A 13,258-nucleotide genomic window follows, 5' to 3' on the forward strand; every position below is an offset into this window, starting at 1 on the left:
TTCTAAAGTGCATTGAAGTCTATATATATATATATGCATGTCTTCATGCATGGTAGGCCTACACAGAAATTCATACGATGGGCTACTATATATTTATTGAATATTCGACAGTTTATTAGTATATTATGGTATCGTATATTCTGTATAGTCCTCTGTCTTTTTTTATTTTATTTTTTTAAAGAAAAAAATGCATTATAGAGGTAAATACTACAGTTCAAGTATTAGAGTTCAGTTCATCGGGTCGGTACTCCATCTCGAAATTTGATTTGTTCTTGTAGTTGAACTTTAATGGCAAAGAAAAGATAAAGACCATCTTTTTTCCCTGGGAACCAATCAGATTGGCTATACACGTCAATGTAACAGAATCGCGAGCGGAGCTGTTGCGGCTCATTGCACATGTCATAAGTATCCGGGAGTTAGACGCCAGAGAGAAGAGACAGGGGGGTCGAAACATCTAGAGAGCGACACATTTACTCACTCCTTGAAATAAAAAGGTCCATCGGCCTAAAGGGAACAAAATGAGCGGTCAATATGAGGACGATATCTCAGAAAGAACGGAGTGCAAAAGTAAATCTCCAACTTTGCTCTCTTCGTACTGTATAGATAGTATATTGGGCAGGAGGAGTCCGTGTAAAATGAGATTGATAGGGACGCAAAGTTTGCCAACGCTGCCCGGCAGAGCGGAGCACAATAAGGCGGTTGAAGGTAAGGCAACATTGACTGGGGTCTCCACTGCACCCATAAGCGTTTGTTATTTAATCGACGACGCTAAATAGTGCGTTTATAAATATATCAGGGAACAAGCAACCAAATAGACTGGAGTAGCCTGCTGTCCGTTACGATTCGATTCTTAGGCTATTTATTATTTTATTTCTTACTGAGAAGCATAGGGCGAAGGAAAATTAAGTTATTTGATATTTTTTCGGTCGTGAAGGAGAAACTGACAGACATTTCTTGTTTGATTGTCGCTCGAAACAGACGTTTAATACACATAATAGTGTATTCAACTTTGTAACAAATTTTAGGCTTATTTCACAAGCAAATTGGCTAATATTTATTTTTATGGTAGACATATGTCTGGTGCAACCATTTATTTAAATGCTATATATAGCAGATTTATTATGCTGCAGTATTATTTGATACGTTCAAAGGCTTATAAAGCCTATTGGCTGTATTTGTAGTTTTTGTTTGGGCCAGAGTAGCCTACCTATTGTGGGCCCTTAGGTGTTCATGAATTAGATCACAACGTAGGGTGTCTCTATCTCTAAGGTTTTTCGAAAAACAACAAAAAATGAGATTAATCACCGAATTCTATGTCGGGTTTCTATTCGTAGGTTCCCCAAAAGATAACTTAACTTTCGACTCGGAAGTGCACCTGCCACCTAAACTGCGCCGGCTGTACGGGGGAAAATACTTGGACTCCGACAGGGGCTTTCATGAGCTCGGGGAAAAGGGAGACCGCGAGAGGCTGCTCGACCCAGCTACCTGTGAGAACCTCAAAATTATCCAGGCACCACAGGTAAGTATCAGCCGAAGCAAATCATACAGGGAAAACGCCTCTCTCAGTCAGAATACGGGCGACAAGAGCCCAGAGCAAGGGACCGATGAGCTCGTGGAACTGGGAACGCTGAAGTTTGAGGAGGACGCGGTGAAAGAGGAGCTTTGCCGGGAGGCGGATCTATCCCCGAAGGCGGAAGAGGGGCTTCACAACGATGGGGATGTTAAAGATGGGGAGGACAGCGTGTGCTTGTCTGCGGGAAGCGACTCGGAGGAGGGGATGCTAAAACGAAAGCAGAGAAGATACAGGACTACCTTCACCAGTTACCAACTGGAAGAGTTGGAGAGGGCTTTCCAGAAAACTCACTACCCGGACGTATTCACCAGGTACAGCGCGTGAGCGCTTCTCCAATAATTATGTAACAGTCGACTTAATTTATTATCAAGAAGGTCCGTCTGAAGGTGATATAAAAAAATAAATAAATAAAAAACGATGCTACGGGTTTCACTAAAAACATTCAAACGACAAGTAGCCTTCTGAAGATTAGGCGTTTTTCATTTTTGATAGAGCACGTTTTACTCTGATAGTGTATGATATATATGATCCCTATATGACTCATATAAAGTTAATTAACATTGTTATTGTGTAGGGTCATTATTAGTATTTCTATTGTTATTCTCATGATCATGATTATTATTTTATTATTATTATTATTATTATATTTTCTGCAGGTTTCACCAATCTCCATCATTTGACAGAGGCTTATTTCGTATAGCCTGTACTTTTATAATTTTATAAATATCGAGTTATTAAAATGTGCTACAAATGAACAGACTGGAGAGAGAATCACTAGGCTACTTCATTGTAACACGAGTACTTTAGATAAATTTAATTTAATTTTAACGACATAACCGAAATATTACCATCGTCTGCGGTCTTTAGGCCTGCTGATAATGAGTCCTAACATCTTTAAATAAATCTGAGTCGTTCTAATAATGAGTCATTTCAAAACATTCGGATTAGGATATGTTGTTTAGTACAAAACATATTATGTCCTCTCCCATAAACAAAGCGAGTTGCGTAAAGAACATAAGATACCAGGTGTTTGTTGCCGGTCACGCCGTAGTCTATAGCATACTACACGGTTATTGCCGATACAGATATTATTTACTACACGGTGCAGACGCAAATGAGACCATGGATCAGGAATGGGGTTCCAGGTCTCTAGTGTTCGCCCCACACCACATTACAAATTTTAATTCAGTGATTGCACATTTGCCTCTCCAGAATCCAAAGCCCCACGCAGATAAGGCTGGAGGAGTGGTATTGTGGATATCTAAAAATATATAATGTGTTCGCGTGATTACAATTGCAACACTTTTTCACAGATTTATTATATAACGTTTTGATAGTTTGAAATAGGCCTAATTCCACTAATTAACAGATTGTGTTGTCTCGCAAGTGAAGGGAGTTGATAATAACAAGAGACAAGTGGCTTTAGAATTTACTCGAGTCCTTCAAAAACTTTAACCCCCTTCCCCCAGTACAGATCAATTCCCTTTTATATGAGACGCGAGTGGACAATTACTGAACAAATGCCCAGGCCATAGGCAGAAGTTATTAAATAGTTATACACATTCACTTGATGAACTTTCATTTCAGTCAGTCCGTTTTACATTGTTCGCTGACAACGAAGATTGAGATGTGAGTAAGTGGAAATGGCGAATTATTATGTTCCTTTCTAAATAATAATAATAATAATAATAATAATAATAATAATAATAATAATAATAAAAGCTTAGGAAAACAAATTAAAACAGCAAAGAATAAAGACTACTTTTATCATATGTGCTGAATGGTGATAGGCCTTCAAATAAAGGCAGGTGGCCAAATCGGAAAATTCAACTCCTTATCGCTTCTCTATTGATGAATTAGTTTTAAGGGAAAGCGTCAAATAAGGAAATAGATTACAACAAACAAGAGTTCACTTTAAGTAATTAAACCATTTATTTTTAATATTAGCAATATAATTTTGTTTTACAAGATTAACAAAAATGATTGTTACTGATTGTTTTTTCATCATCTTTTTCTATTATAAATAATAATAGTAATACTACTACTACGACTACTACTACTACTATTAATAATAATAATAATAATAATAATAATAATAATAATACTAATAATAATAATAATAATAAATTACGCTGCTTATCCCTCCTGCGCAGCAGATAAAGACGCTATTTTCTGAACACCAGTCGCAATGTTATATTTTTATGTATTTATTTATTGTCACAGCAGTTACAGCTTCTGCATAAATTTCAGAATTGTTACGTTAGAGCTACTCGACTGTATTGTTATGTATTTCTTGGATTTCGGTTGTGTCTATGCTTGTGTTATATAATTCGTTACAATTTATGTGGATAAGTCTTCCTCCCGTTCTTGTGTTGGAAAAAAACAGTCCCGACAAAAGCTGAGAGGTTTTAATGTTTTCTCCCCTTTTTAGAGAAGAACTAGCAATGCGGCTGGACCTGACGGAGGCGCGAGTACAGGTGAAACTGCGAGTATATCCGTAATTTGTGTGAGTGTGTGTGCGTGTAATAGTAATAATAATAATAATAATAACAATAATAATAATAATAATAATAATAATAATAATTAATATTATTATAAATATTATTATTATTATTATTATTATTATTATTATTATTATTACATTGTTGTTGTTGTCTTTAATGGTGATAATGTAAGGCTATCATATCATTTCATTTTTCGTGGAAGTTCCCCATTTTGGCTTATTTCATTTCCTTTTTTTTCGAAATTTGACTTCATATGACTTTATATTTTGTACAATTATCGTGCGTTAAATTGACATACATGGCCGTATGGATTTCTACTCCTTGTAACTCTTTAAAAACATTTAGTTTAAATGGAATTCCTTGCGTATTCTCAATTTCAGGCGAGTTGGTCATCCGTTTCAAATGGAAAGAATGCCACATATCGAAAAATATAACAAAATAGTATTTTCTGAACGTTATTTAATGGTATCAATCCAGAAGGACCTCGGTAATTTCTTCAGTCACGGCCAGCTATTATAGCCTATGCAATGTGAAGCATTTAGCTGCAATTAAGAGATCGCTTGTGGTTCATAAAAGCGCACTTAGCGCTTGAGCAAACACGGCGATTCTAGGGGAAAATGGTGTTTGAATTTTCATCTTCTGTACCAGGGAGAGGGAGGGGCGGGATAATGCTATTTGATTTCCCATTTTCTGATTGCAATAGCCTAGCATTGATCCGATGCCTTGCATTTCCAGCGAGCGAGACGCTATTAAAGCTGTTTGCGCCTCCCCCTTCCCCATTGAAAGTGTAGCTTGCATTTTCAAACCCAAGTCTCATAACCAAAGAGACAGAACAAACACCGGAAAACACCAGTGTTCTTATTGCCAGCATAAAACAGATGTCTTTTCCGGACTGTAGGTGAACAAATCACTTACCAGTCACAATCAAGAGGCGATAAAACTCATAAATTCCATATGGGTCATGCACAACAGCACAACAGTTTTAAGCTGTGGTGGTGGTTAGGGGGGGAGGGGGTGTCTTTGACGTGTGAACCTCGCCCTTCCCACTTCATTTTTTTTTCTACTGTTGACATTTTCTCCTGTTGTCAGAGTCGCTATGTTAGCGGGCCGTCAAGGCAAATCTGAGAAAATAAAGTTCGTGGGAAAGTTAAATAGTCCCTCGCAATCAGTTATATTTTCAGAGAATTTAATTTAAAGAATATTGATAATTATTAAGCGCTGTTCAGTTCCAAACTTTTGTTAACAGGGCTTTTAATTGTCACTCTCCCGCCCCATTTTTCGGCTGCCTAAACCAGATTTTAATTAGCAAACTTAGGGTAACGGGCCATGAGGGAAAGGGTTTAGGCCTGCGCAATTAACGCCGGCTTTCCGCCTATTTGTCACCTCGTTAAATCGAACCAAAATTATGTGTTAACTGAAGCGACAGCATCTTCCTCCCTCTCCGCCAGCCAGCGCATGCTTGCACATGCGTGTGAAACCTTGACATTCCTAGAATGCGAATATAATTAACCTCTCCCAGAAAAACATTCATTCGAAAATGACCATTCTTAAAGCACAAAGCTTGAGTTAAAAAAAAAAAAAAAAAAAAAAAACGAAACAAGCAAATTTATTCATGTGCAGACTTCAGAGTGGTTTGTCAATTCCTGATTCAATCTGTGTCTTGGATGCAGTCAAACGTAGGTCTACCCCCGACAGTATGCAGGCAAGTGCTTGAAGCAAGGAGCAAAAAACTGAATGCAGTCTACGACCAGGGTCTTTGGCTTGTCATAGGACTGAGATGGAAGTCAGTAACTGATTAACTGAATCATAAAGCACACACATAGTAACCTTTCAGTCTCCTGTTTTCAAAAGGGAGTACTGCCTCCTCTGTGCATTCAGGGTGACCCCAGCCCTCACTCCCATTCTCTGCACCCTTTAGGTCTGGTTCCAGAACCGACGGGCGAAATGGAGGAAGCGTGAGAAGGCAGGGGTCCAGACACATCCTCCAGGCCTGCCGTTCCCTGGCCCCCTAGCTGCAGCTCACCCCCTGAGTCACTACCTGGAAGGTGGGCCGTTCCCCCCCCATCACCACCCTGCCTTGGAGTCAGCCTGGACTGCTGCAGCTGCTGCTGCTGCTGCTGCTGCCTTCCCAGGGCTTCCGCCACCCCCATCCAGCTCCACCCTGCCCCCTGCTGGTACCCCCCTTGGCCTCAGCACCTTCCTGGGTGCTGCCATGTTCAGACATCCCGCCTTCATTAGTCCCACCTTTGGCAGGTAAGCACCATCCAACTCACCATCGCTGCACATTCCCACACACTTGCACACCACCTCTGTAACCTACACACCACCACACACACTTGTACACCACCTGTGTAACCAGCACACCATCCCACACACCTGTACACCACATCTGTAACCTGCACACCACCCCACACACCTGTATACTGCCTCTGTAACCTGCACACCACCCCATACACCTGTACACCACCTCTGTAATTTGCACACCATCCCACACACCTGTACACCACCTGTGTAACCTGTACACCACCCCATACACCTGTACACCACATCTGTAAGCTGCACACCATCCCATACACCTATACACTACCTCTGTAACCTGCACACCATCCCACACACTTGTACACCACCTATGTAACCTGCACACCATCCCATACACCTGTACACCACCTCTGTAATTTGCACACCATCCCACACACCTGTACACCACCTGTGTAACCTGTACACCACCCCATACACCTGTACACCACATCTGTAAACTGCACACCATCCCATACACCTATACACTACCTCTGTAACCTGCACACCATCCCACACACTTGTACACCACCTATGTAACCTGCACATCATCCCATACACCTGTACACCACCTCTGTAACCTGCACACCATCCCATACACCTGTACAGCACCTATGTAACCTGCACACCATCCCATACACCTGTACACTGTCTATGTAACCTGCACACCACCCCATACACCTGTACTCCACCTCTGTAACCTGCACACCACCCCATACATCTGTACACCACCTATGTAACCTGCACACCACCCTATACACCTGTACAGCACCTCTGTAACCTGCACAACATCCCCATACACCTGTACACTACCTCTGTAACCTGCACACCATCCCATACTCCTGCACATCATCTCATACACCTGTACACCGCCTATGTAACCTCCACACCACCCCATACACCTGTACACCACCTATGTAGTCTGCACACCATCCCATACACCTGTACATCGTCTATGTAACCTGCGCACCACCCCATACACCTGTACTCCACCTCTGTAACCTGCACACCACCCCATACACCTGTACACCACCTATGTAACCTGCACACCATCCCATACACCTGTACACCACCTATGTAACCTGCACACCATCCCATACACCTGTACTCCACATCTGTAACCTGCACACCACCCTATACACCTGTACAGCACCTCTGTAACCTGCACACCACCCCATACACCTGTACACCACCTATGTAACCTGCACACCATCCCATACATCTGTACACCGTCTATGTAACCTGCACACCACCCCATACACCTGTACTCCACATCTGTAACCTGTACACCACCCCATACACCTGCACATCATCTCATACACCTGTACACCACCTCTGTAATGTGCACACAATCTCATACACCTGCAGGGGCACCGGCAGGGATTTTGGGCCTCTTGAAAAGATCTCACATTGGGCCCCACCACCCCAGGCCACCCCATTCCTGCTCAATTACTGGTAACCACACCATATTTTTTAGGGCCCCTGTCAGTCAGGGCCCTTGGAATCATCCTAACTTTCCCCTGTACACCACCTACACATCATATCTGTTGCCTGCACACCATTTTATGCACCTGTACTCTCTCATCAGTGTTCCACTTCATACACTTCTATACCACGCAATACACCACTACACCAGCATCTCTCTTACTTGTGTGGCCTCTTTGGTACATTTACACTTGTTCTCTGGCTTGTATGGCTCACTCTGCTGGACTCTCACCTCAAACAGCTGTGGGAGCACAGCAAATGTATCCATCTTACTGCAGTGAGGATGAATGTAACAGTAAGCATGACAGTGAGTGCTGGGCTGTCATTTGCCATGTCATACCGTAGAATGGTCAGAGGATTCCTGGGAGCCTGTCCCCACCAGCAGTACAGCTACTCTGGTTTAGACACAGGAGAAACTCTCACTTGACAATCACCTAGTGTCGTGTAAATAGGACATTTTCTCCTTCTCTCTGTGAGTTTAGGGGATCGCATCACTGACACTCTACACCCTCAGTCCCCTCTGTAAGAACCACACGGCAATAATGACATCATTAAACTCCTCTCTTAAGCACTTCTCAATGACCACCCTGTCTGCAGCTGCCAGGTTTGCATGGCTGCCTGTCGTAAAAAGCTAACCCGCTCAAATTCATACCATCATTTGTGGTTTTATTACTGCCCGTAACTCAGCCTTGGAGCAATACAATGGCAATATAATGTGGGTTTTAAACAACTGTTTAAAATCCACAGTGATGGCAGCAGCCACACTGGAGGGGCTTAGCTGGTCAGGACAGCTTGCTTGTTAATGCTTACCCAGCCCCCCTGCCCCAATCTGGAATGCCCATTCACACTCACACTACAATGTTCAGCCCAACCGCCAAAGTCGATTCAGGAGGGCAACAGACAAGCATGCACTTATCTCTGAAGCATGTTACACCCATGATGCTTGTGTTGCTTTGATTGGCTGATGATAATGCACACAGCCAGTGAAGCAAGCTACCAGAGGAAGTGCAAATGTAATCTCCCCAAAGTGCTATGTTCATGCATTGAGAATGTATGCAAGTGGGGAGATATGTGTTATGTTTGGATTGATGCTAATCCAATTTAATTGATGCTAACCAGGCGGGAATTAAAGCCTGGGTGGCTTACGCTGAAAGACACTTGTTCCAAAGCAAAAGTTTTAGCTCTGTGTCTGGCTGTCCAAGTCCCATTGGTCCGGGATCTGCATTTGTGAGGCCACTCCTGGTCAATGCCCCATGTACCAATAATATGCTGACCTCGTTATCCCCCAGAACAGGCAGTATATGACTGATATTTTCCTCACTGCAGTGAGGAAAATATTGAGTTTAGGCATCAAGTGAATCAGAGGGGTCGCATGTCTGCCATACCCTCATTACATTGGCAGGAAGGGTTGCTGGCAGGAGATCAACAAGTTTATTTAAAATCACAGATAAAATAGAAAAAGAAAAAAGGGGGTAATTCACACAAAAATAATGTTTTCACTTACCTGGAGTAGTATCTGTCCATCCAGATATTTTTGCTAAAATGTGACAAGGCTCCTAGATACTTGATGCAGCTCACCACAATAAAATACATCTTGTAGGTCTTCCAGTGGCCTCAACGCAACAGCAACATATCTTTCCAAATATAATCCCACAGTTACCCAAAAACATCCACAGAGCTTAATTTCTGCCTGGTTTCATAGAACTACTACTTCTACCAACATACACCAACTGTGTAGGCTATATCCAAGCACAGTCACATGCAGGTGGACTAGTATGAAACTAGTATGGACTTGAGTGGTGGTGATGTGATGTGGTGGAATGTGACAATTTGTTAGTGACTTCCTTTATTAAGGCACATAAAAGCTTCAAAATTCACAGTGGAGATATTAATGGGTGTAATTTATGTCACGGAATAATTTACATATGCACACATATGTATGTGGTTTTGCTTCCATGCATGTGTGTGAGTGTATGTGTGTGTATGTGTGTCTGTGTGCATGAGTGTGTGTGCGTTTTTGTGTGTGCGAATTGTATTTGTAGTTACCAGCTATTCTCTGATTCACCCAACTTGTCCTGGAAGGAGGATAACTCAAACATCCTGTATCTCTCCACCCTTCTCTATCTCTCCTTCCTCTCCCTATTCTTTCTCACCCCTCTCTCAGACTCTTCTCCAGTATGGGTCCCCTGACCAGTGCTTCCACCGCTGCTGCTCTTCTGCGCCAGCCAGCCCCCCCAGTGGAGGGTCAGGTCCAGCCCCCTGCCCTGCCAGACCCATCCTCTACAGCGGCTGACCGTCGTGCCTCCAGCATTGCGGCGCTGCGGCTCAAAGCGAAAGAACACTCAGCTCAGCTGACACAGCTCAATGTCCTATCCCCCCCTGGAACTGGCAAAGAGGTGTGCTGAGCCACCCTCTGCAGCCACCCCACCTTTCAACAAAGAGCAAGACCAAAATCAAAAAGATTGATACCTGGAGAACGGAGTCACACCAACCCTCACTTCTTAACTCCCCAACCCTGTGAGCTGACCACCAGACTCTGACTGCCCTGTCCTGCCCTGTCCCCTCCATTCCCTAACTGAGAATCTGGTCAAAGGAGACAGGTCCTCCTAGCTTACAAACACAACACTAGGTGACAGCGTGTGGAAGGGATCTGAGACAGGAAGTTCAACCCCCAGTACCCCCTCCCCCCCCTTAAGTTTAACTGGTAAGGACATATACTCCGATGAACCAATCTTACAGACTCAAACCTTTCTACATATCTACTTATTATGAGTACACAAGGCAAAAAAACAAAAACAGTTTTGTCAACAAGAAAAGAATGTGTTCAACAAGTGCTGACATTTCTGGTCTCTTCCTGTTCAAGGGTGCTTTCTAGTACTAGCCTACTGTATATCAAATTGTTTGAATCCTTTTTGGGTCAGGTTCAGATAGTAATGAAGACTACAGTGCACAATGATAACCAGGACTTTATATGCATACACACCCACACACTTTCACACAACCACACGCACACATCTAAATGTGTGTGAGTGGGACTCATATGTACATGCATGTAAGAGCGGTGATCGATTCCGGACAAATTGCATTTTGACAGTTTGGTGCACATCAGCACACCAGAGACACCGTTGCTCAGCCTCAAGATGAACCAAGGTCGCTATGCCAAAGGGAAGCTATACTGCCACGCGGTGACTCTGTTAGTCACGGAACTGTGAGGAGTACTTCTGTATATAATGGTGTTAAATAAAAAAAAAGAAGAAAAGAAGAAAAAATGAAAAAGCCTTGTATATTTCGAAATGTTTAAATAAGTTGCACTTGATGTAGTATTGTGTTGATGACGTTTTCCCGTAGACTTTGCGTGTGAAATATTAGGTTCTTAGAATATTATTTATGTCCATCCTGTATTTATGAGCCAATGGAGGTTTTAGAAACCGCAAGAGATAACGATCTTTTTTGTAATGTAAGTGTTTGTACTTTTCATGGTCTAGTTAGAGACCGAAAAGCGACATACTAAAATAAATAAATACGGAGAAAAATATTCTTTTCAGACTCGTGCAAAAATAAGTAACGGCAGAGAATCCCCACTGCATTTCATTTTTTCTTAAAATGTAACCTTTCAAAATTATCTTAAAGTGAATTCATTTGCGCGTTTTATGTTTACTGACAGTAAAAAATGCTGCTCCTTGTGTTGTGCTAGGCCTTTGAAACAAAATACCTAAAATTGGAACTTAAAACAAAATTCCGATACAAGATGATAACCAGTGTTAAATTAATAAGCTAATTTTGTATAGCAAGAAAACGATTTGTTTTATGTATTTTTTATTTGTGTATTATTTATTTATTTATTTGAAAGATTGCCTCAAAAGAAATGGCTTATTTTTTCCGAGGTTGAACGGTAATATTTGCAAAAGAAAGACGCTACTTTAAAAAGCATTTCATTTTTTAGGGAATTATTTTTCAGCAAATTAAATTTCTCTCATTTGTTATTAGAATGTTGCACGTGTCAGATGTTATCAAAACAAGTTTTAAGTCTTGTTTTCTGAAGCGGAAGCAATAAGTAGTCTGAAATGCGGGCGAAGTACTAAACAGATATATTAGGCTGTAGTAGATAGTAAACTACGAGTAAATCCTATAATTTATTTTAATGTTGTGTGCACATAAAGACAAGGAAGATTAAAACCCGTCGTTCACTTTCCCAGTTCAAAAATGAACAACTGTTTCGTTGCTTATTCTAGAGAAATAGGCTACTATTCGGACAATCAGCAATGACCACCAAAAAGACAGGAAGAGAGACCATGTCATGTGGTTAAGACATCGCAAATATTTACACAGAGGCTCCCTAAAGATACATTCATTTTCGGATTGTCGTATAAACAGCATAAAAAGCGTGCGAGTTGGGGCTGTTAGGAAAAGCTTGTGATTATTGCAGCTACCTGTTGACACCAGAAGGTACGGATTGCCTCCAGATTCCGCCGAAAAGGAATCGTGACGTCATTCTGTCTAACCAAACTTCTTTCCCAAAACGTGTTGGTGGGTGGAGATAACATCTTTGAACTTGCTCACAGCCGTGTTCCATAATCTTGAAATGGCTTGTTGTGCCAATAGAGCTTCCTTCGCCTTATACCGTTTTAATGACTGGAAATTGCACGGCTCCTCGCACTATATGAACCATACAGTACATTGGATGTGGAGAATGGGCCAAATTACTATTTGAATTGGTCCTACTGCCTACAGCCTAAGTCAGTATGCATAGGTTGTATGAACTAGCTTTGTAAATAACCCCAAACTGGCTTTTCTTGGAATTCAAATGGCAGCAAATCTCTGTGCACTCCAATGCAGAGTGTCCAGCAAGGATGTAACAAAAAATTCTGGGCCCTATACATAAGCAGTCTCTGTGGGCCCGCTTCCTCTCTTGATCCATGTCTCTCATGCATCATTCCAGGCTTTTCGAGGGCCCTCCCCCCATTCGGGCCCTGGGTAGTCAGTCCCACTTTTCCTCCCACTACGACGCCCCTGGTGTCCAGTCAAAGATTAGTTATAGGAAGTTACATTGTTACTAGTTTGCTAAATCACCACTTCAGCACAGTTTTGTAGATACAGACCATTTTCTTTTTTTTATATATTGGGGAAGGGGTGTTATTATTAGATGGGGGGTCTACAGGTTTAAGGAGAAAAAGGAGAAGTGATCCCTTCAGTGGATTACAGGATGCCTATTTTTATACAGGCTGTTACATAAAATGTTTTATGTACGTATATACAGTGAGCTCCATAACATATGGTTCAATTTTTTTAATGTATTGTCCCCCCCCCCCCCCCCCCCCCCCAATTCAGGGCACCATAATGTTTGGGACATATTCATTTTATGTCAATTAAATTAGTCCTGTTCAGGGCCGGATCTAGAAGT

The 13,258-nt window shown here is 41.9% G+C and overlaps 1 protein-coding gene across 1 annotated transcript; it reads left to right on the forward strand.

Moving 5' to 3' along the window:
• Nucleotides 1–331: 331 nt before the first annotated feature.
• arxa (aristaless related homeobox a) lies at nucleotides 332–10,570 on the forward strand. Its single transcript, XM_035412853.1, has 5 exons — nucleotides 332–705; nucleotides 1,335–1,884; nucleotides 4,005–4,050; nucleotides 5,996–6,330; nucleotides 10,022–10,570. The coding sequence occupies exons 1-5, from the start codon at nucleotides 519–521 to the stop codon at nucleotides 10,260–10,262; spliced, it is 1,359 nt and encodes a 452-aa protein (XP_035268744.1). The 5' UTR covers nucleotides 332–518; the 3' UTR covers nucleotides 10,263–10,570.
• Nucleotides 10,571–13,258: the final 2,688 nt, after the last annotated feature.

Source organism: Anguilla anguilla, chromosome 4 (genome assembly GCF_013347855.1).
Source record: "Anguilla anguilla isolate fAngAng1 chromosome 4, fAngAng1.pri, whole genome shotgun sequence".
Lineage (NCBI taxonomy): Eukaryota > Metazoa > Chordata > Actinopteri > Anguilliformes > Anguillidae > Anguilla > Anguilla anguilla.

Coding starts and splice junctions, on each gene's coding strand:
- arxa (XM_035412853.1), top strand. CDS start 519: ATGAGCGGTCAATATGAGGACGATATCTCAGAAAGAACGGAGTGCAAA. Junction 4,051..5,995: donor TGACGGAGGCGCGAGTACAG/GTGAAACTGCGA, acceptor TGCACCCTTTAG/GTCTGGTTCCAGAACCGACG. Junction 6,331..10,021: donor ATTAGTCCCACCTTTGGCAG/GTAAGCACCATC, acceptor CCCCTCTCTCAG/ACTCTTCTCCAGTATGGGTC.